This window comes from Oncorhynchus nerka, linkage group LG9b, assembly GCF_034236695.1.
Source record: "Oncorhynchus nerka isolate Pitt River linkage group LG9b, Oner_Uvic_2.0, whole genome shotgun sequence".
Taxonomy (NCBI): domain Eukaryota; kingdom Metazoa; phylum Chordata; class Actinopteri; order Salmoniformes; family Salmonidae; genus Oncorhynchus; species Oncorhynchus nerka.
The window spans coordinates 17798134-17822419 of NC_088424.1; the positions used below are offsets into that span (position 1 = coordinate 17798134).

The 24286-nt window shown below is 46.2% G+C and overlaps 1 protein-coding gene across 1 annotated transcript in view; it reads left to right on the forward strand.

Annotated features, from left to right (window-relative positions):
• LOC115114359 (disco-interacting protein 2 homolog C-like) overlaps nucleotides 1-24286 on the forward strand; it is a 264239-nt gene that overhangs the window by 196958 nt on the left and 42995 nt on the right. Inside the window, 4 exon segments of the mRNA XM_065013382.1 lie at nucleotides 2200-2319; nucleotides 2599-2796; nucleotides 13593-13684; nucleotides 17812-17922. Coding sequence (XP_064869454.1) covers nucleotides 2200-2319; nucleotides 2599-2796; nucleotides 13593-13684; nucleotides 17812-17922 — 521 coding nt within the window.

The window sequence follows — 24286 nt, forward strand, 5'->3', positions numbered from 1 at the left end:
GCATGCAGCATTGTCACAGACTAATCTGTTTATCAGATGCTCCGATCAATAGTGCTGAGGAATAGATTTGTTGAGCGCACAGCGCGCACGTCGTCGAGAGTCTGCTTGATAGATCAAGTGCCAAGATTCACGGATTGGGCTGACTGGCTCAGAGACAGTTCTTTTCAGAACCTCCGTCTCAACTTCTGTAGCAAGGCCAAACTTGTGATTAGAGATTTAAAATGTTTGTTTGTTGTGCTACTTACTTGTTTTGTCTTGCCTAATACAGGTTTGCATGCTTTACACAGATTTTATATTTTTGTCAAATTAAAGTTTGGCCAAATTTAAGGGCGCTGTACTGCAGCGCCAGCTGTGCCAACAGAGACTCTGGGTTCGCGCCCAGGCTCTGTCGTAACCGGCCGCGACCGGGAGGTCCGTGGGGCGACGCACAATTGGCCGAGCGTCGTCCGGGTTAGGGAGGGCTTGGTCGGTAGGGATGTCCTTGTCTCATCGCACCAGCGACTCCTGTGGCAGGCCGGGCGCAGTGCGCGCTAACAAAGGTTGCCAGGTACACGGTGTTTCCTCCGACACATTGGTGCGGCTGGCATCCGGGTTAGATGCGCGCTGTGTTAAGAAGCAGTGCGGCTTGGGTGACTTTCAACCTTCGTCTCTCCCAAGCCCGTACGGGAGTTGTAGCGATGAGACAAGATAGTAGCTACTAGACAATTGGATACCACGAAATTGGGGAGAAAACGGGGTAAAAATAATAATGATATATATTTTTTAAAGAAAGTGAGTTTATGGACCTGAATGCCAAAACATTCAAGAGATGGTGTTAAAGTTGACTCATTCTGCATACCCCACCGTACCATGAGACATCGATGTCTCCATCACTGGAAAATAGAAACGGTTGAGATTGATATAATTTAAAAGCTTCCAAACAGGATGGTCAAACAATTCTGTATTTTATTTTCTTAAATGTCAATCTAAAACACGTAATATATATATTTTTTCTTCACATCTACATGTTGTAGCTTAAACCCTATTTTATATCATCGTCGGTTGAGAGACAACATACTCTTGAATACAGGGTGGGTGTCATGTTTTGGCTGATAAATGTACTGAAATTGGAATAACATTGAAACCTCAACTTTGAAGTGGTACCACCAAGATGGTATAGGAGGTCCACAAATCAGTGAATGTTGACTTGAAATGGAATATCAGATTTAAATCAATCCTCCATATGAAACCTATTGAGATCATAGAAATATAGATACTAGATTAGAGATGACCATTTTTAAGTTGTGGTAGTAATTAGAAGTGAAAATTTCAATTAATTGAATTTCAATTTCAATGGTGTAGCAACTATATTGAGGTGGTCTAAAGGGATATTAAAGGTTCATTTATATGCTTAAAATGCCACTTACCCTCTTTATTTTTGACCTCGAATGATGTAAATTAGGGTTTAAGCTAGAACATATACAACCATGAATTGATATTAAAGGGTAAATTTTTTATAAAAAATGTCTCATGGTATGGTGGGGTATGCAAAATGGGTCAACTTTAAACACCTTTATCTCCTGAATGTTTTTGCATTCGGCTCCAAAAAGTAACTTTCTGACAACTTCTACCATGGGCAAACATGTAATGAAATGTTTTTTGTTTAAATCTGAAGGGATGCTGTGTTTACATGTGCTCCACTTTTCACTCCCTCAGTCTTTGTGGTGTGTTGAGTGCCATGAGAAGTGTCATTGGAGAGAAATGGCGGTAGATGGTGTCATTGGAGAGAAATATCTAGTGGATAGTGTCATTGGAACAAAAACAGTTGATTGAAACAGGGACAGCTCTGCTATATGCAGTAGAACACTGGTTCCAAACCAAGGGTACTAGGACCCCTGGGGGTACGTGGCCTATCCACAGGGGGTGCTTGAAGACCCATGAAACCATAGGCTTACTGGTGAAATGAACAAGGGAGCACTTCAGGGTTACTCTGGGCAGAGGAGGATTCAGTTGGTGGCACAGTAAGAAAAAAAGGTTGGGAACCACTGCTGTAGAGAAGACGCTTTGCATATTACCCATTGACGTGTGGCTGTCTCGTCTCAGAATGCCCTAAAGTGACAAGACTAGGAGAAGTGGCCATGCTAGTCCAATTAGACATACAGAAGTTTCCATGAAGTATTGAAGTTTTATATGTGTAGTGAACTGTGTTAACCCCTACAGGCGTTCCAGTAGGTGGCCGAGTGTCAGCCAAGATCCAACAGCTAGTCAACACGTTGAAGAGACCCAAACGACCTCCCTTAAGAGAGTTCTTCGTTGACGACTTCGAAGAACTCCTAGAGGGTAAGAGGGCCTACTTATTCAACATGGTGACTTCAAAGACAAATCCTTTGATTGGTTGATTTCTGAATGGGTTTAGTTTAGTGTGTTGGTTGTTTAGCATTATTACAGGTTCTTATTGTTATTAAATAATCTCAAGCGGTGTCTCAAATGACAGCCTATTCTCTATATAGGGGCCCTGGTCAAAAGTAGTGCACTATGTAGGGATTAGGTTGTAATTAAGGATGTTTTGGGGATTATTTTGCAGCTATAACATAAATGATTGTGTTGCTCATGCTCCAGTCCAACAGCCAGACCCCAACCAGCCCAAAGCGGAGGGGGCTCAGATGCTGGCGATGAGGGGGGAGCAGCTAGGGGTGGTCACTAACTGGCCCATGTCGCTGGAGGCTGCCCTGCAGAGGTGGGGCACCATCTCTCCCAAAGCCCCATGCCTCACCACTATGGACACCAACGGAAAACCACTGTACATTTTAACCTACGGTAAGGACTCTTGTATATACTTGCAATGACTATGCTACACAGTATACTTGCAATGACTGTGCTACACAGTATACTTGCAATGACTATGCTACACAGTATACTTGCAATGACTATGCTACACAGTATACTTGCAATGACTGTGCTACACAGTATACTTGCAATGACTATGCTACACAGTATACTTGCAATGACTATGCTACACAGTATACTTGCAATGGCTATGCTACACAGTATACTTGCAATGGCTATGCTACACAGTATACTTGCAATGACTGTGCTATGTGGTTGTTTTACCTACCTGTTGCATTTACTGACTGTAAATCACTCTTGTTAAGAGTCTGCTCAAATTATGTCAATGTACTCGTCACAAGGATTGACTCGGTACAGCACGAGCGCTATTGAAACATTTCAGACAACTTACTAGAGAATATAATAAAAAGCAACGGGGGCTGTATAACAGTGGAGAGTGTGCTCATCTATAACGTAGAACTGTAGCTTGCCTTGCATGACCATGACCCAGACATGCAGGACTGATGCAGCACCACTGTTATGTTAATGACCCTTTACCAGCCACTACATTTTTAGGATGGATTCCATGGTTGCATTCCAAATGGCACCGTATTCCCTATATAATGCACTACTTTTGGAAGGAGCCATTTGGGATGCAACCCAGTGTGTGCTGCAGTGGGGTACTCGAGGGTTTCCATTTGAAATGCTGCTTCATGCTCGGCCTTCCCACCAACCTTATTCAGCATAGCCGAGCACCAAACTGTGTGTGTTTGACACAGGCAAGCACCTAACAGTACTGCTACCTGCCCCATATTAATGACAGCCACAGAAGGAACGCCAAGTACGCTGGACAAAAATATATAAACGCAACATGCAAGAATTTCAAAGATTTTACTGAGTTTACAGTTCATATAAGAAAATCAGTCAATTGAAATAAATGAGGTCCTAAGCTATAGATTTCACATGACTGGGAATAGAGATGTTCCCAGCATAAGGTGCACCTGTGTAATGATCATGCTGTTTAATCAGCTTCTTGATATGCCCCACCTGTTGAGTGACGCAGCAGTCTAAGGCACTGCAATGCAAGAGGCGTCACTACAGACCCAGGTTTGTTCCCGGGCTGTATTCAACTGGCCGTGATCGGGAGTCCCATGGGTGGCGCACAATTGGCCAAGCGTTGTCCGGGTTAGGGGAGGATTTAGCCGGTGAGGTAGGCCTTCATTGTAAATAAGAATTTGTTCCTAACTGGCTTGCCTAGTTAAGTAAAGGGTAAATAAAATAACATCTTGGCAAAGGAGAAATGCTAACTAACGGGGATGTAAACAAAATTGTTAGAAGCTTTTTGATTTGAGAGAAGTTGTGTGTGTATGGAAAATATCTGGGATCTGTTATTCCAGCTCATTAAACATGGGACCAACACTTTACATGTTGCGTTTATATTTTTGTTCAGTGTACATTGTTTGTGGAAAAATACTTTTTGAAGTAAATCGTACAGTGGCAAAAGCACTGCGACGTAGTTCATTTGTATAGTTATTTAGTTCAGTAACATAGCATGCTATTTCTCTCACTTGGGGGTCTTTAAAGTTCATTGTGAATCTTGATATATGAAGAGTCAATGTAATCAAATCCACTGTTTATCAGTCGGTGACTACACAGGAATGTCTTGAGTTATGTTGCAGCACTGCACTACTGCGACAATACACACTCCGACTATTCCCCTCTGCTTACTTAAATTCAAGTTTTTCTCCCAAGTCCCACCTCAAAATGCATTATGGGTTGAGGGCTGTACTATGATTTGAAGAGTAAAGTTCTGCCTCAGTAGAGTTGCCCTTATGAATTCCAACCTGCTGGGAAGGGTCCCTGTGAAGCTGTGGGAATAAAATAACCTGTAGGGTTGAGTCCCAAATGGCGCCCTATGGTTCCTGGTCAAAAGTAGTGCACTACATAGAGAATAGTGTGCCGTTTGGGGTGGAACCATAGACAGTCCTGCACACCGCATCCGAGAGTGCAACCTGCTGCTGAGTCGGGAGACATGACTGGCAGACAGGCAGCATGCCCTACAGGAATAACGTAGGCACAATATTTCCTATTTAATGCACTACTTTTGACCAGAGCCCTATGTAGTACGCCATGCAGAGAATTCAGGTGCCATTTGGTACGCAGACACACAGTCAGCACTAAAACAGCCCCCAATGGAACTAGTGCAGTGTCTGTCAGTCCTCTGTCTGTATGGCTGTTGGTGTGAACATATTGATTTGTAAAGTGTGGTGGCTGATCGGACAATGTTCACCAGGCTGTGAAATGTCTGCAGACAGCCTTCCTTTTGTCAGGAGCCCAGAGTCGAGGCCCAGCTCTCTGGGAAGGAAGAGACTGTTGGTCGGGTGAGCGAGAGCTACTGGGCCCTGAGCTGTGTGAACAACTCTGTCTTCAGTGTGCAGTGCTGAATCTTAATATGACTCTCTGAAGTGAACCTTGAGTGAATCTCACTCACACCCTCTCTCTCAATCTGCATCGTTCTCTCTGCCCTCCTCTCTTTGCTTGTTTAATTCCTCTGGTTTCTCTGCTGTGTGATACCTCATGACATGGACAGTTTGCTTACAACGTCAAATTATGGTTGATGGCTTTTATTGAAATAGGGGATTGACTCCTCCTAATGATTGTCTCGGTTTCCAAAAAACACAGATGGATAATTACATGAATTTATCATCCAAAATTGGCTAGTTAAATGCTCACACTGCACTTAAACTTTGGGAATTTAGTCCATATCTATACCATCCTCCTTTACAAATGAACACTGTATCGCAAAAAATAATGGTATCCATTTAAGCCATCCTTAGATTAATACAAAATAATGGTATCCATTTAAGCCATCCTTAGATTAATACAAAATAATGGTATCCATTTAAGCCATCCTTAGATTAATACAAAATAATGGTATCCATTTAAGCCATCCTTAGATTAATACAAAATAAATCACATTTACTTACTGCGACCATTTAATTTAACAATAGGTCACCACAGCATCATGATAGGAGGACATTTCCCTCCAATGCTGTAGATACAAAGCATGCCACCCTTTTCCCTATCTAGTGCACTACTTTTGAACAGAACCCTATAGGCCCTGTTCAAAGGCAGTGCCCTAAATAGGGAATAGGGTGGCATTTGGGCCTATGTAATTCCAATACGAAATCCCTTATCATGGAAACTGTGCTGTGTATCTAGGAAGGTAATGGTCTCCATAATTCACCATCTATGGTCTATTAATAGAGATGATGATTATGCATGAGTCATGTGCCCTCATTAGTTTATCTCAAACTCCCAAACCGAGTAGTTTATGCAATAATCCAGCTCTAATAGTTGTTTTATTTCACAGTGGAAGACATAGCTGGCTGATTAAAAAATAATCTCCCCAGACTGAGTAGAATCTACTACGCAGTAGATTGAATCAGTAGAGAGCCACTGAGTTTGTAGGGTTAAGATCGCCTGGAGGTCTCTGACAGAAAGAGAAGCCACATTCACCCTCTCACTCACTCACACACACACACACACACACACTCACACATACACACACACCTCACCCCCATCCTCCTCAGTGTGGTGTAAACACAGTGTAGGTGTGACATCAGCATGGGGGGTAGGTGTGGTTGAGGCGTTGGTGGAGGCTGCTCTCTGTGTGGAATAGGGATGGGCATTTTGAGATGTTTTGACTGTTCGAGTATTCACATTATTATTTTTTTCACGTACTTGAGTATGCCAAAAATATATATATATATATGTCCTTGTTTTTGAAAGAAAAGCAAAAAAAAATGTCCATTTAAAATAACATCAAATTCATCAGAAATACAGTGTAGACATTGTTCATGTTGTAAATAACTATTGTAGCTGGAAAATGGGATGCCTAGAAAGCCAGCATCCCGGAGTCGCTGCTTCAATGTTGACGTTGAGACTGGTGTTTTGCAGGTACTATTTAATGAAGCTGCCAGTTGAGGACTTGTGAGGCATCTGTTTCTCAAACTAGATACTCTAATGTACTTGTCCTCTTGCTCAGTTGTGCACCAGGGCCTCCCACTTCTTTCTATTCTTGTTAGAGCCAGTTTGGGCTGTTCTGTTAAGGGAGTAGTACACAGCGTTGTACGAGATCTTCAGTTTCTTGGCAATTTCTCACATGGAATAGCCTTTATTTCTCAGAACAAGAATAGACTGACGAGTTTCAGAAGAAAGTTATTTGTTTCTGGCCATTTTGAGCCTGTAATCGAACCCACAAATGCTGATGCTCCAGATACTCAACTAGTCTAAAGAAGGCCAGTTTTATTGCTTCTTTAAAATCAGAACAACAGTTGTCAGCTGTGCTGACTTAATTGAAAAAGGGTTTTCTAATGATAAATTAGCCTTTTTAAAATGATAAACTTGGATTAGCTAACACAACGTGACATTGGAACACAGGAGTGATGGTTGCTGATAATGGGCCTCTGTACACTTATGTAGATATTCCATTAAAAAATCTGCCGTTTCCAGCTACAATAGTCATTTTATAACATTAACAATGTCTACACTGTATTTCTGCTCAATTTTATATTATTTTAATGTACAGAATGTGCTTTTCCTTCAAAAACAAGGACATTTCTAAGTGACCCCAACCTTTTGAACGTGTGTGTGTGTATTTATTTTTAGAACACCAGGCCTGCACTGGAAAAAAACATGCTCGTATATCTATATGCCAACAGATCGCAACAATGCCTAATTTGGTAACACTTTACTGTCATAATATGTCTAATAACCTGTCATAAATTGTGTTATTTTATGGGTGGTTATGACAGTGTTTTTTTTCCCCTGCCAAGAAGTTTCCTTTCATTTCAAGGTTTGTTTCTTAAATCCTTTGATGTTGTAATGAATTCTTTAAAGTCATATTTTTACACTTTGACACTGTCAAAAAGCATTATGACCATCCTGTCACTTTACTTGGACTAAGAAAATACACTATATGACACTGTCAAGAAGCATATGACCATTAGAATCATATAACCAGATAGACTGGTCACGTACAGTGCCTTCAAAGTATTCATACCCCTTGACTTATTCCACATTTTATTGTTACAGCCTAAATTCTAAATTGATTAAATAAAATAAAACATTCAAAATTCTTCAAGCTCTTTCAAATTGGTTGTTGATCATTGCTAGACAACCATTTTCAGGTCTTGCCATAGATTTTGAAGCAGATTTAAGTCAAAACTGTAACTCGGCCACTAAAGAATATTCACATTCTTCTTGGTAAGCAACTCCAGTGTTGATTTGGCCTTGTGTTTTAGGTTATTGTCCTGCTGAAAGGTGAATTAATCTCCCAGTGTCTGGTGGAAAACAGACTAAACCAGGTTTTCGCCTGTGCTTAACTCCACCCCATTTCTTTTTATCCTGAAAAACGATTATAACCATATCCATAACATGATGCAGCCACCAGTATGCTTGAAAATATGGAGAGTGGTACTCGGTGTAATGTGTTGTATTGGATTTGCCCCCAAAATAACACTTTGTGTTCAGGACCAAAAGTGAATTGCTTTGCCACATTTTTTTGCAGTATTACTTTAGTGCCTTGTTGCAAACAGGATGTATGTTCTGGAGTATTTGTATTCTGTACAGGCTTCCTGCTTTTCACTCTAGGTTAGTATTGTGAAGTAACTACAATGTTGTTGCTCCGTCCTCAGTTTTCTCCTATCACAGTCATTTAACTTGTTTAACTTGATAAGCACATTTTTACTCCTGAACGTATGTAGGCTTGCCATAACAAAGGGGTTGGATACTTATTGACTGAAGACATTTCAGCTTTTGATGTTTTTATTCATCGGTAAAAAATAAAATGAATTAAAATAAAATAAGAACATAATTCCATTTTGACATGAGGTATTGTGTGTAGGCTAGTGACCCAAAAAAATCTCAATTTTAATTGATTTTATATTCAGTCTTACACAACAAAATGAGAAATTCAAGGTTGGAGAATACTTTCTGAAGGCACTGTACATGCCCTTATTTACAGTGTTAGGACCATGTTACGACCATGTTACAGTGTTAGGACCATGTTACAGTGTTAGGACCATGTTACAGTGTTAGGAGGACCATGTTACAGTGTTAGGAGGACCATGTTACAGTGTTAGGAGGACCATGTTACAGTGTTAGGGACCATGTTACAGTGTTAGGAGGACCATGTTACAGTGTTAGGAGGACCATGTTACAGTGTTAGGAGGACCATGTTACAGTGTTAGGAGGACCATGTTACAGTGTTAGGAGGACCATGTTAGGAGGACCATGTTAGTGTTATGAGGACCATGTTAGTGTTATGAGGACCATGTTAGTGTTAGGAGGACCATGTTACAGTGTTAGGAGGACCATGTTACAGTGTTAGGAGGACCATGTTACAGTGTTAGGGACCATGTTACAGTGTTAGGAGGACCATGTTACAGTGTTAGGAAGACCATGTTACAGTGTTAGGAGGACCATGTTACAGTGTTAGGAGGACCATGTTACAGTGTTAGGAGGACCATGTTAGGAGGAGCATGTTACAGTGTTAGGAGGACCATGTGTGTTAGGAGGACCATGTTAGTGTTAGGAGGACCATGTTACAGTGTTAGGAGGACCATGTTACAGTGTTAGGAGGACCATGTTAGGAGGACCATGTTACAGTGTTAGGAGGACCATGTTACAGTGTTAGGAGGACCATGTTACAGTGTTAGGAGGACCATGTTACAGTGTTAGGAGGACCATGTTACAGTGTTAGGAGGACCATGTTACAGTGTTAGGAGGACCATGTTACAGTGTTAGGAGGACCACGTTACAGTGTTAGGAGGACCACGTTACAGTGTTAGGAGGACCACGTTAGTGTTAGGAGGACCACGTTAGTGTTAGGAGGACCACGTTAGTGTTAGGAGGACCACGTTACAGTGTTAGGAGGACCACGTTACAGTGTTAGGAGGACCACGTTGTTAGGAGGAGTGTTAGGAGGACCACGCTACAGTGTTAGGAGGACCACGTGTTACAGTGTTAGGAGGACCACGCTACAGTGTTAGGAGGACCACGCTACAGTGTTAGGAGGACCACGCTTACAGTGTTAGGAGGACCACGCTTACAGTGTTAGGAGGACCACGTTAGTGTTAGGAGGACCACGTTAGTGTTAGGAGGACCACGTTACAGTGTTAGGAGGACCACGCTACAGTGTTAGGAGGACCACGCTACAGTGTTAGGAGGACCACGCTACAGTGTTAGGAGGACCACGCTACAGTGTTAGGAGGACCACGCTACAGTGTTAGGAGGACCACGCTACAGTGTTAGGAGGACCACGCTACAGTGTTAGGAGGACCACGCTACAGTGTTAGGAGGACCACGCTACAGTGTTAGGAGGACCACGCTACAGTGTTAGGAGGACCACGCTACAGTGTTAGGAGGACCACGCTACAGTGTTAGGAGGACCACGCTACAGTGTTAGGAGGACCACGTTACAGTGTTAGGAGGACCACGTTACAGTGTTAGGAGGACCACGTTACAGTGTTAGGAGGACCACGTTACAGTGTTAGGAGGACCACGTTACAGTGTTAGGAGGACCACGTTACAGTGTTAGGAGGACCACGTTACAGTGTTAGGAGGACCACGTTACAGTGTTAGGAGGAGCACGTTACAGTGTTAGGAGGAGCACGTTAGTGTTAGGAGGACCATGTTACAGTGTTAGGAGGACCATGTTACAGTGTTAGGAGGACCATGTTACAGTGTTAGGAGGACCATGTTACAGTGTTAGGAGGACCATGTTAGTGTTAGGAGGACCATGTTAGTGTTAGGAGGACCATGTTACAGTGTTAGGAGGACCATGTTACAGTGTTAGGAGGACCATGTTAGTGTTAGGAGGACCATGTTAGTGTTAGGAGGACCATGTTACAGTGTTAGGAGGACCATGTTACAGTGTTAGGAGGACCATGTTATGACAACTTATGTCAGTTGTTGACAGGGTTGTGACCATGTCATAATGTTGTGTCAAGTAAAGAGTTAACCCTAATTTATGATAACCATTACAAATAACAGATCATAATTACTAAATTGCCCCACATACAGTAAATTCAGTCAATAAAGCAAGTTAAGATGCTTTTTTTAAAACCGTAATATCAACTGGTTAATTTGGATCGTGGAACACAATCTTCAGCAAGGCAGTAACCTCAGCAGTGGTGCTTGCTTGTAGAAGCCTATGGCTGTGCAATTGCATAGCCTTGTTGTGTTAATTTAGCAGACAAAGACGCTCTTATTTCCCGAGCCCTTATCACAGTCGACACACCTATTTTATAGTAAAAAAACAAACATGTAATATAACAGAATAAAATAGAACCGGATATTTTTATAAATAAAATAATAAAAGTTGCCCATGTGAAGTGATGCTCATCTGCTTGGAACAGCTGTTCTCAAAGAGAGATCATTTGAAATTGGGCTCTATTTGGCAAGTTGAAATATTTTTTTCCCAGGGTTACAAACCAAAATTTTTTATTTTTGAAATAGATACACAGATGTTGGGGCGGCAGAGTAGCCTAGTGGTTAGAGCGTTGGACTAGTAACCGAAAGGTTGCAAGTTCGAATCCCCAAGCTGACAAGGTACAAATCTGTCGTTCTGCCCCTGAACAGGCAGTTAACCCACTGTTCCTAGGCCGTCATTGAAAATAAGAATTTGTTCTTAACTGACTTGCCTAGTAAAATAAAGGTAAAAAAATAAATAAATAAAAAATGTTCAATTTAGTTTATTCTGCCTGTTCTTTGGAATTGTCTAAATGGATGAACAATTCCACGTTGAACACTGCATGAATTACGGCCACGACATCAGTTTGATGAGTAGACCTATAGGCTTAATGATTCTGATGAAAATACGCTCTTTGTCTTTAGCCAATTGATGTTTTTTTGCATATTTTGAGTGGGGAACATGTGTGTGGGGGTTATAGCCTAGGCTAACCAATTCTAAATGACACTGGCCGTCTGAAAAGTAGCTTAAGCAGGAAAATAGACGGGACGCAATTATCTCAAAACTGCAGCATGTTGTTGGAACTTATATTTTCCTACTTCAATCGACTTGTCCATTTTGAATTTGTGATAAAACTGTTGTCATTTGGCAAGACATCTAGCTTATGTACCCAATGAGTTAGATCTGTTTTTTTATGAGCATTTATTTGGGTAGACCTAATGGGAGCTTGTGTGTGTGTGTGTGTGTGTGTGTGTGTGTGTGTGCGGTCAGAACGCAATTGAGTGAATGAGATATGAAGGGGAAAGGGAGGGAAGGGAATTTAGGGAGAAGAACGGTATGATGCTTGGTTTATTTTTGTTGTGCCACGCAAATGCAAATGTACAAATGGAACACTAGACTCGAAGCAAATGAACGTAGTTTTCAAGACAACTTCACTTGCTCGTTGGGCAGAGCCACAAAGCACATTCTACCAAATAGTTTAAGGTTATTTGAAAAAGATGTGCTCTCTGGTTAGAGATCGATTCCAGTACTCTATTCATGTCCATCCCTAGAGTGAAGTTGTCATCTGACTCAGCACTTCCCAGGCTGCCAGTTCTGATGTCACCCAGTCCCCATGTCACCACTGAGTCAGTCAGCCCTCAAAGGAAAACCAGAGTGTCTCAAATGGCACCCCATACCCTGTTTTAGTGTACTGCTTTTGACCAGGGCCCATAGGGCTGTGGGGGGGAATTTGAGCACTCTAAAGGGAATAGGGTGCAGTTTGAGACGCAAACAGACGGGAACCGTCGCATGGACACTGTCACCATGCAAGCTCAGAAACCTCCAAGGAACACCCTCGGCTTTCTTTTCCTCTCAGCATCGGGAGAATAGTTACAGTAACCAGGCAGATGAGAGCTGGGTCCTAATCATTAGCAAGCAAATGGAAGAAAACAGACTGAAACAGGGACAGACCATCTGAACTTGTCCAATAAGAAACGCTCATTTTCGTTTTCCATTACACAATGGATTAAAACATTTTGCTACGGTGTGCTGTAATGACTACAACACCGGCAAGTTGTCTGCTTTCTCATTTAATACTAGTACAAATGCTTTTTTTTTGTCGTTTCTTCCCCCCACTTGAAGCTCAATCCCCCTGGGGTCCCTCCGCCCCTCTGCTCAATCCCCTGGGTCCCTCCGCTCCGTCCCTCCCTCCTCCCCTCCCTCTCTCCCTCCCGCCCTAATTCATTAATTCTGATGGAAATCAAAAGACTCGTTTGGAGTACAGAACAACACACCATTACAGGAGATTGATCATGCATAATATCTGCATCTGCCATGTTGAATTAGACACAGAACTGCCATCAGTCACCTAACACAACACTCACAGCAATGCTGAATGGAGCATTCAACTTGTCCAACTAAACACCAAACATTTCAGTTGTCTGAAGACTAAAAGAACTTTCCTCAGTTGTGAGGAATGTTAAACTTAATTTTGAGCCAAATAGTTATTTCATCATCCAAAAAGGGAGGTTCAAGTTACCTTCATATCCTGGAAAATGCTAAAACATTATCACCGACTAACCAGAGATTCCTACGATGAGATAAAATACGAGATTGTATTGTCCATTTTATTGTACTTTTCAAACATGACCTACTCAAGCAGCCTACATGTTATTGTTTCCCATGCTGCTCTTTGATGTGCTCTCTGTTTCCTCTTCCTCCTGAGGTGGTTTGGAGTGAGTCTATTACAAACATGCTGCCGTCTTTGTCCTGGATCCACAGCCTCTGAAACAGATCGATAACCAGTGTTTATTTTGATTGGTCCCTGTAGGAAAACTCTGGACGCGGAGTATAAAGGTGGCCTATAACATCCTCCACAAGCTGGGGAGCAAGCAGGAACCCATGCTCAGACCTGGAGACCGGGTGAGTGAAGGGGGGGAGGATGGAGGGAGTGAATGGGGAGGTATGGGTGAGGGAGAAGGGGAGAGAGACTGGGTGAAGAGGCCTGTGTGTGAGCTCCAGCCCCTGTGTCTACATTCAGAGAGAAGGCCTTACAGAGCATCAAGCAGCATCATGTCCACCCCAGTGTCCAAGATAAGCACCAGCCACCAGGCTTAATCTCCTGTGTTCAGGCTCAGGACACTGCCTGGTGTGTATTACTGCAGTCCTTCTGGGATTTGGTACTACTCTGGCTACTTATGTTACCCAACACGAATGTTATTCCACGTGACGTACAGTATCTGAGTTACTGTATGCTCTCCCTTTAGATATTCTGTGCTACTGCTCTCTGTGCTACTGTTCTCTGTGCTACTGTTCTCTGTGTTACTGTTCTCTGTGTTACTGTTCTCTGTGTTACTGTTCTCTGTGTTACTGCTCTCTGTGTTACTGTTCTCTGTGCTACTGCTCTCTGTGTTACTGTTCTCTGTGCTACTGACTGCTCTCTGTGCTACTGACTGTTCTCTGTGCTACTGACTGTTCTCTGTGCTACTGACTGCTCTCTGTGCTACTGACTGCTCTCTGTGCTACTGACTGCTCTCTGTGCTACTGACTGCTCTCTGTGTGCTACTGCTCTCTGTGCTACTGCTCTCTGTGCTACTGCTCTCTGTGCTACTGTTCTCTGTGTTACTGTTCTCTGTGTTACTGTTCTCTGTGTTACTGTTCTCTGTGCTACTGCTCTCTGTGCTACTGTTCTGTGTTACTGTTCTCTGTGCTACTGACTGCTCTCTGTGCTACTGTTCTCTGTGCTACTGTTCTGTGTTACTGTTCTCTATGCTACTGTTCTCTGTGTTACTGTTCTCTGTGTTACTGTTCTCTGTGTTACTGTTCTCTGTGCTACTGTTCTGTGTTACTGTTCTCTATGCTACTGTTCTCTGTGTTACTGTTCTCTGTGCTACTGTTCTCTGTGCTACTGTTCTCTGTGCTACTGACTGCTCTCTGTGCTACTGTTCTCTGTGCTACTGTTCTCTGTGCTACTGTTCTCTGTGCTACTGTTCTCTGTGCTACTGTTCTGTGTTACTGTTCTGTGTTACTGCTCTCTGTGTTACTGCTCTCTGTGTTACTGTTCTCTGTGCTACTGACTGCTCTGTGTTACTGTTCTGTGTTACTGTTCTCTGTGCTACTGTTCTCTGTGCTACTGTTCTCTGTGCTACTGTTCTCTGTGCTACTGTTCTCTGTGCTACTGTTCTCTGTGCTACTGTGCTACTGTTCTCTGTTCTCTGTGTTACTGTTCTGTGTTACTGCTCTCTGTGTTACTGTTCTCTGTGCTACTGACTGCTCTGTGTTACTGTTCTGTGTTACTGTTCTCTGTGCTACTGTTCTCTGTGCTACTGTTCTCTGTGCTACTGTTCTCTGTGCTACTGTTCTCTGTGCTACCGTTCTCTGTGCTACCGTTCTCTGTGCTACCGCTCTCTGTGCTACCGTTCTCTGTGCTACTGACTGCTCTCTGTGCTACTGACTGCTCTCTGTGCTACTGACTGCTCTCTGTGCTACTGACTGCTCTCTGTGCTACTGACTGCTCTCTGTTACTGCTCTCTGTGCTACTGACTGTTCTCTGTGCTACTGACTGTTCTCTGTGCTACTGCTCTCTGTGTGCTACTGCTCTCTGTGTGCTACTGCTCCCTGTTTTACTGCTCTCTGTGCTACTGCTGCAATCCTTTCTTCTCAAATGAAAGTGATTTACCACTTAAGGTATCCATTTACACAACATGTCATCAGCTTTAAATTACAAGTAAGGATTGTAATGAAGAACCATACTGCCCCACTCTTTTTTTTTTTTTCTGCTATTTGATATACCGGTACTTGTGCATTACTAAAAGGCAACCGTTACCTATTGGCCGCGTCCCAAAATGGCAGTGGTGCACTATATAGGGTGCCATTTGGGACGCACTGTATAGGGAATAGGGACGCCACCATTGACTCAATTCTCCTCAGCATCCATCCTATTTTGAGGATGTTGCTTTGTTTCTTTCATCTAGGTTTGTTCCCCTTCTTTTGCTGGGTAGGAAACTGAGTCAATGTTTGCATCCCAAGTGGCACCCCAGTTCCTTTTAAGTGCCCTACTGTAGACCAGAGCCCATAAAAGGAATAGGATTCCATTTGGGACGCAAGCAAGCTGGTGCTATGAGTGTGTTTCCTCATTAACTAGAGAGGAACGGTTAATTACTGTACAGAAAGTTTATTCTCCCACCCCCTCCCTGTAAATTATAAAGTAGCATTGATTATACTTTTCATAGAAAAATAGTTTATTGAAGCCCATAAGTCCCACTAGAGCTGCTTGGAGGTTTAGCAGAATGGGATGAGTCACAGCTGACAACACCGAAATGGAAGAAAACCTGCATTTTGCAGGGTGACATTGAAAAGCTCTGCAAAAAAGATTTAACAGCACCCAGAAATGATTTACTCTCCTTATGCGCATAAGGCCATAGGGCTCCAGTCAAAAGTAGTGCTCTGTGTAGGGAATATGGTTTGAGGCATTTGAGACTCAGATAATGTAGAGGACATGCAGTAAGGTAATGCTGTGTTCCATCCAGACAGGTGCACTCTGTTTCACCCCCCAGATGCTGTCTAATCAGAGCTACAGTATTTTATGGCTCTCTGTCCAACATGGGAGCCATTAACAGCACTTAGTGTTAAGTTTACTGTTATCTCTCTCTACACACACACACACACACACACACACACACACTGTTATCACCCCTGCTCCCAGGCCAGAATGCAACCTGGTGCACATCTGATCCAACATGCACTAGCACCAGATAAGCGTTCCAATGACGCCACTATCCACTGTCTCCAGACAGAAATCTATTGAACAGGATATTTGTTATTTATTTATGTATTTTTAGTCAAGCCTTATTTTACCAGGCAGGTCAATTAAGGACAAATTGTTATTTAGAATGATGGCATGACTTCCTGGATCGAAGAAGTTGCCCTCTTTTTGTGTTGAAGCATTGTGATTCTGTGATGTGATCTATCCATCAGTGAGCTGTGCTGGGGCCTGCCGGAGAGGAGAGAGCTGCATTAGGCAGATGAAAGTGTCTAGGGGAGATGGCGTTGGCTTTTATCAGAGAGGGAGAGAATTTCTTCTCACTTTTGTTTTGTTTATTTCACTTGCTTTGGCAATGTAAACATATGTTTCCCATGCCAATAAAGCCCCTTTTGAATTTGAGAAGGAGAGAGCAAGAGCCCAGATGCTCGGTGAGAGTTCACAATTCCACTGTTCTGATAAGGCTGCCTGCCTTGCTGCTGAAGCTCAATCAGCCCCTTTTGCAGACAAAGCCAGCGTCCCAAATGGCACCCTATTCCCTTTATAGTGCACTGCTTTTGACCAGAGCCCTATGTAGGAAATAGGGTGCCATTTGGGACAGAATCTAATGCTGTTGCTCCAGTGTTGAGGAGAAAAGAGTCCCCCCTGTATGAACACGGTTTAGACATCGCTGATCATCTGTCACTGGGTGGAAAACTCCCTCAACAGACTGACTGACTCCGGGCTCATGGGATGATAACGTTAGCAGCATGCTTTCATATATTGCTTGGCACGTAGTCATATTTTAGGAGATGTTGAGTTTGGGCTCTATTTGGGGGGTTGTTGTCATGACAACACTGACCTAAGACTTAGTCATGCTCTCCTCAGTTTACAATAAGCGGTGAGATTTCAGACATATAGATTTTCTGCAGCAACTTAACCAATGGAGGCACATTTACAGATCTTAGATTATCAGAGCGTATCAAGTGTTTCCATTTTCTATTCAAATCTCCTTTCTTTCAAGTTGGAAAACTTACCATTTGTTGTTTTCATATCTTAGGATGTCATATTTTGGAGATCGCCTCTATTTGGGGCTTTCCGACATTACAACACTGGCCTAAACCATTATCTGTTCAGTTATCAGAGCTTATGAGTTATTTTCCACTTTTTCCACAAATCAGAATACGTCTACAGGTTTATCTATTGGTAATCAACCATTTATATAAGGGTGGGTTAGTCCCCCTTGCCCATTACTATTATATAATTACCATTTCACTCTGTCTAACCTTTGTGATTTATCTGTCCACAGGTGGCTCTGGTCTTTCCCAACAACGACCCGGCTGCCTTCATGGTTGCCTTTTATGGCTGCCTCCTGGCGGAGGTTGTCCCTGTGCCAATCGAAGTGCCACTTACGAGAAAAGTAAGGACACACACACACACACACACACACACACACACACACACACACACACACACACTGTACGTGTGTGTCCTCCTGGGTCATTGAGGCCAGCAGCATGAAAGGAAAGACAGGTGGAGTTCCCCTTTTTAGTGCAACATTTGTGTCCCAAATGGCTCCCTATGATGTAGTACACTTATTTCTACCAGGGCCCATGCAGCTCTGGTGAAAAGTAGTGCACTGTATAGAGAATAGGGTGCCATTTGGGACTCAGGAATAACAGGAGGAAAAGTGAATGAGAGGTGAAGCAATGTTAGCATTTGGACCAAAGAGGTCGGGCAGTCATAGGACTCATTCTCTTCATAAGTGTTGACAGTAGGGTGTCAACTGTCATGATGTGACAAAGAGAAAAGAGCAGAGGTACTGTAGCCTTGTAAACTTGGCCCTTTGCTGTCAGTGCTACGTGTGTAGCTACACAATATAGACAAAAGTATATGGACACCCCTTCAAATTTGTGCATTCGGCTATTTCAGCCACACCCGTTGCCGACAGTTGTTTAATATCAAGCACACCGCCATGCAATCTCCATAGACAAACATTGGCAGTAGAATGGCCTTGCTGAAGAGCTCAGTGGTTTTCAACGTGGCACTGTCATAGGATGCCACCTTTCCAACAAGTCAGTTCGTCAAATTTCTGCCCTACTAGATCTTCCCCAGTCAACTGTAAGTGCTGTTATTGTGAAGTTGAACCTAGACATTTCAACAACGGCTCAGCCGCGAAGTGGTAGACCACACAAGCTCACAGAATGGGGACCGCCGTGTGCTGAAGCTCATAGCGCATAAAAATCATCTGTCCTTGGTTGCAACACTCACTACAGAGTTCCAAACTGCCTCTGGAAGCAATGTCAGCACAAAACAATGCCACGTGCCCAAAGCGAGGTCCATACAGAGCTGGTTTGTCGAGATTGTTGTGGAATAACTAGACTGGCCTGCACAGAGCCCTGACCTCAACCCCATCGAACACCATTGGGGTTGATCCGAGGACCTTTTAAAGGTGGGTGGCGGGCCGGCAGTTGCCGATCTAAGGAGATCAGTCCTTTTGTCTGGTGAAGTCAAAGTTGGTCATCAAAAAGAAAGTAGGACCATAGCACTCTTCATATAATTAATTAAAATGCCTTTATTTGTATGGCGTGTTCCTTGGAAACCAAGTTTTGTCAGGGAGTACAAAGATACGATAATACAATGTCCTCTTCTAAACAGCATTTCCCGAATAAACCAGAATTTGAAGAGGAAGTGGTTACAGAATTCATTGTACACCATCTAGTAAGCAATACTTAACATATCTACAGTATTTCACTTTAATATGTAATCAAAAATGCATCTCAAGGCTAGAAGCATCAGAGCCCATAGAAAGGTAGTTCTAACCTTGAATATGACAGGGCAAAGTGCTAAGAATAGGAGAGCCATCTGTTTTATAGTTCACTAGATCACAGCAAACCACAACCGTCTAAACCTAGCTGAGGGCAACAGAGCAATAGTAGAGTTGGTGGTCAGTGGACAATAGCTGTTGCCTAGCAGTGTGTAGAACCAGGAGAATAGAGGGATTGTTTTGCGAGTGAACAGGTCTGTCTTGTAAAAGAGAGGTTTTATTCTCATTGAGATAAAGTATGTAAATTTAAGTTTAAATCAAAATACAAGAGTGTAGTCTCCTGGATGTAGGGGGTATGTTATTCTCTTATGAGGTTGCTCACGTCCTAGTGGGACCAGATCTGGCTCTGTCGTTCAGTCAGAAGATCAAAGCTTTTCATCGTGGCCATAGAGAGGTCTGGGGGTCTGGGGGAGGTGGAGGACATCCAGAGAGAGAGGAGTCAGTGGCCTGTTGATGTGTGCTACGCTACAGTGCAAGAGCACAGAGTTTGTCCCAAATGCCAACGTATTCTCTATAGTGCGCTACTTTTGACCAGGGCCCATGGGGCCAGTCAGACAGAGGAACATGCAGGGGAAAGGAATGTGGGAGCGTTTGGTTCTCTCTCTGGAGGAGGCGCATTCCAAATGGTCACCCTATTCCCTATGTATTACTTTTGACCAGGGCCCATAGGAATCGGGTGTGTTTTGGATGCATACAGGTTTTTATACAGAAATGAAATTCTGACTAGGACTAAAGAGATGTAACCGCTGTGTGCTCAGAGGGAGTAACTTGGCTTATTAACACTTGTGTGACTAAAGTCCTGTCCAGGGGGTGTACTCGTACGCCAAAGCTGCCTCACGCTACAGAAACAGGGACAGGCTCGAGCCCTATGGGCCATTCTGGCTCGGAAAGGCTTACTTTCCTTGCTTACAGTTGTCATGGTGTAATATCTCTGGGGAGTGCCGTAGAGAAACCAGACGGCCATTATGGCTCCTCAGCATCTGGATCCAATTGGCATTATTAAACAAGACTTTGTAGTTTCACTCTCTGTGGGGGAACCTCGCTGATAGTGTACTCGTATACTGTAGTCATCACACTCAAGCTGGGATCATTCAGCTGTTCCTCAAACCATTTTATTATGTTATGCTACAATAATAATGGAAAATGTGGCAAGCAATTAATTTCTGCGATTTACAGGAACATTTGTAATGGGAGCGTGGGTTGAACACTGAAGGGCTCATTCTTCTTGATATTACAGTATGTAGGGAACGAAGAAAGCTCTGATATTGGTGACATATTAGCTTGTAGCTCCAACGGGTCGGTCTGGACCGTCGGGTTTGTGAGGCGACCTCTTCAAAATGACTTCAGACGTCTGACGTAAAGCTTGTCGTCTTCGTGAGAGTCATCATTCGATGGTGGTTTAGTTTGTAGCACAAACGCTTCGGGTTTTACAGACGATTTCGTGGCGATTTTCTTGTCGGCATCCTCATGTGTAGAAAAAGACCGCTGGGCCTCCCGAGTTCATTCCCGGGCTGTGTCCCATAGGGCGGCGCACAATTGTCCCAGCGTCGTCCGGGTTAGGGGAGTTAGGTTTGCCCGGTGGGCCTGTACTTGGCTCATCGCGCTCTAGCGACTCCTTGTGGCGGGCCGGGTGCCTGCAGGCTGACCCCGGTCGCCAGTTGAACGGTGTTTCCCCTGACACATTGGTGCTGCTGGCTTTTGGGTGGGCAGGTGTTGAGGAGTGTGATTTGGCGGGTCATGTTTCGGAGGACTCATGACCGGAGGACTCATGACCTTCGCCTCTCCCGAGCCTGTTGGGGAGTTGCAGCGATGAGATGAGATCGAAAAAGGGGGTAAAATACAAAAAAAGCCTGCTATTACAAGCCATATGTTATGGAATAGGCGCAAGCATTATATGGATAGAAATTGAGCTGCAGCCAGGACAAGAAACGGTATGTCTCTAGCATGAATACGAGGAACTATTCAAAATGACATCACCGTGTGACGCTGGGGAGTGTTTTCCCCCCTACCACCTCTCACACCTCTCTGCCTTTTCCCCCATCTTGCTTACTCACACATCACTCTTCTTTCTTTCTGCTCTTTCTCTCCCTCTGTTTCTCTCCCTCTGTTTCTCTCCCTCTGCTTTCTGTCTGTTGTCTCTTTCTATCTCCTTGTCTGTCTCTCTTCATCCCAGCTCAATTAACTATTTCGCTGTTTATCTGATGCAGGCAGGAAGAGAGGCAGGCAGGAAGAGAGGCAGGCAGGAAGAGAGGCAGGCAGGAAGAGAGGCAGGCAGGAAGAGAGGCAGGCAGGAAGAGAGGCAGGCAGGAAGAGAGGCAGGCGGGAAGAGAGGCAGGCGGGAAGAGAGGCAGGCGGGAAGAGAGGCAGGCGGGAAGAGGCGGGGCAGGCAGGCGGGAAGAGAGGCGGGCAGGCAGGCAGGAAGAGAGGCGGGCAGGCAGGAAGAGAGGCAGGCGGAAGAAGAGGCAGGCAGGAAGAGAGGCGGGCAAGGCAGGAAGGCGGGCGGCAGGGAAGAGAGGCGGGCAGGCAGGCAGGAAGAGAGGCAGGCAGGAAGAGAGGCGGGCAGGCAGGAAGAGAGGCAGGCGGAAGAGAGGCAGGCAGGCGGGCAGGCAGGCAGGAAGAGAGGCAGGCAGGAAGAGAGGCGGGCAAGGCAGGAAGAGGCGGGCAGGCGGGGAAGAAGAGGCGGGCAGGCAGGCAGGAAGAAAGAGAGGCGGGCAGGGCAGGAAGAAGAGGCGGGCAGGCAGGCAGGCAGGCAGGAGAGGCAGGCAGAGGCGGGCAGGCAGGCAGGAAGAGAGAGGCAGGCAGGAAGAGGCGGGCAGGCAGGCAGGAAGAAAGAGAGGCGGGCAGGCAGGCAGGAAGAAAGAGAGGCGGGCAGGCAGGAAGAGAGGGCGGGCGGCAGGCAGGAAGAAAGAGGGGAGGCGGCGGGAAGGGCAGGCAGGAAGAGAGGCGGGCGGGCAGGCAGGAAGAGAGGCGGGCGGGCAGGCAGGAAGAGAGGCGGGCGGGCAGGCAGGAAGAGAGGCGGGCGGGCAGGCAGGAAGAGAGGCGGGCGGGCAGGCAGGAAGAGAGGCGGGCGGGCGGGCAGGCGGGCAGGAGGAAGAGAGGCGGGCGGGCAGGCAGGAAGAGAGGCGGGCGGGCAGGAAGGAAGAGAGGCGGGCAGGCAGGCAGGCAGGAAGGAAGAGAGGCAGGAAGAGAGGCGGGCAGGCAGGGCGGGCAGGCAGGCAGGAAGAGAGGCGGGCGGGCAGGCAGGAAGAGAGGCGGGCAGGCAGGAAGGAAGAGGCGGGCAGGCAGGCAGGAAGGAGAGGCGGAGAGGCAGGCAGGGCAGGCAGGAAGAGAGGCAGGCAGGCAGGAAGAAGGCAGGCAGGCAGGAAGAGAGGCAGAGGGGCAGGCAGGCAGGAAGAGAGGCAGGCAGGCAGAGTGGCAGGCAGAGTGGCAGGCAGGCAGGCAGAGTGGCAGGCAGGCAGGCAGGCAGAGTGGCAGGCAGGCAGGCAGGAGGCAGGCAGGCAGAGTGGCAGGGCAGGCAGAGAGGCAGGCAGGCAGGCAGGCAGAGTGGCAGGCAGGAAGAGTGGCAGGCAGGCAGGCAGGAAGAGTGGCAGGAAGAGAGGCAGGCAGGCAGGCAGGAAGAGAGGCAGGAAGAGAGGCAGGCAGGAAGAGAGGCAGGCAGGCAGGCAGGAAGAGAGGCAGGCAGGCAGGCAGGAAGAGAGGCAGGCAGGCAGGCAGGAAGAGAGGCAGGCAGGCAGGCAGGAAGGCAGGAAGAGAGGCGGGCAGGCAGGCAGGAAGAGAGGCGGGCAGGCAGGCAGGAAGAAAGAGGCGGGCAGGCAGGCAGGAAGAAAGAGGCAGGCAGGCAGGAAGAAGAGCAGGCAGGCAGAGCAGGGCAGGCAGGCGGGGAAGAGCGGGCAGGCAGGCAGAGTGGCAGGCAGGCAGAGCAGGAAGGGCAGGCAGGCAGGCAGGAAGAGTGGGGCAGGCAGGAAGCAGGCAGGAAGAGGCAGGCAGAGGCGGGCGGGCAGGCAGGAAGAGAAGAGGCAGGAGGCAGGCAGGGCAGGCAGGAAGAGAGGCAGGAAGCGGGCAGGCAGGAAGGAAGGAAGGCAGGCAGGCAGGCAGGAAGGAGTGGGAAGAGAGGCAGGCAGGCAGGCAAGGCAGGAAGAGTGGCAGGCAGGCAGGCAGGAAGAGTGGCAGGCAGGCAGGAAGCAGGAAGGCAGTGGCAGGCAGGCAGGAAGAGAGGCAGGCAAGGAAGAGGCAGGAAGAGAGGCAGGCAGGAAGAGTGGCAGGAAGAGTGGCAGGCAGGCAGGCAGGTGGCAGGCAGGCAGGCAGGCAGAGTGGCAGGCAGGCAGGCAGAGTGGCAGGCAGGCAGGCAGAGTGGCAGGCAGGCAGGCAGAGTGGCAGGCAGGCAGGCAGAGTGGCAGGCAGGCAGGCAGAGTGGCAGGCAGGCAGGCAGGCAGAGTGGCAGGCAGGCAGGCAGGCAGAGTGGCAGGCAGGCAGGCAGGAAGAGTGGCAGGCAGGCAGGCAGGAAGAGTGGCAGGCAGGCAGGCAGGAAGAGTGGCAGGCAGGCAGGCAGGAAGAGTGGCAGGCAGGCAGGCAGGAAGAGTGGCAGGCAGGCAGGCAGGAAGAGAGGCAGGCAGGCAGGAAGAGAGGCAGGCAGGAAGAGAGGCAGGAAGAGAGGCAGGCAGGCAGGCAGGAAGAGAGGCAGGCAGGCAGGCAGGAAGAGAGGCAGGCAGGCAGGCAGGAAGAGTGGCAGGCAGGCAGGAAGAGTGGCAGGCAGGCAGGAAGAGTGGCAGGCGGGCAGGAAGAGTGGCAGGCGGGCAGGAAGAGAGGCAGGCGGGCAGGAAGAGAGGCAGGCGGGCAGGAAGAGAGGCAGGCAGGCAGGCAGGAAGAAAGAGGCAGGAAGGCAGGAAGAAAGAGGCAGGCAGGCGGGCGGGAAGAAGTAGGCAGGCGGGACGAGAGGCAGGGCTGTGAGCCCAGTTTA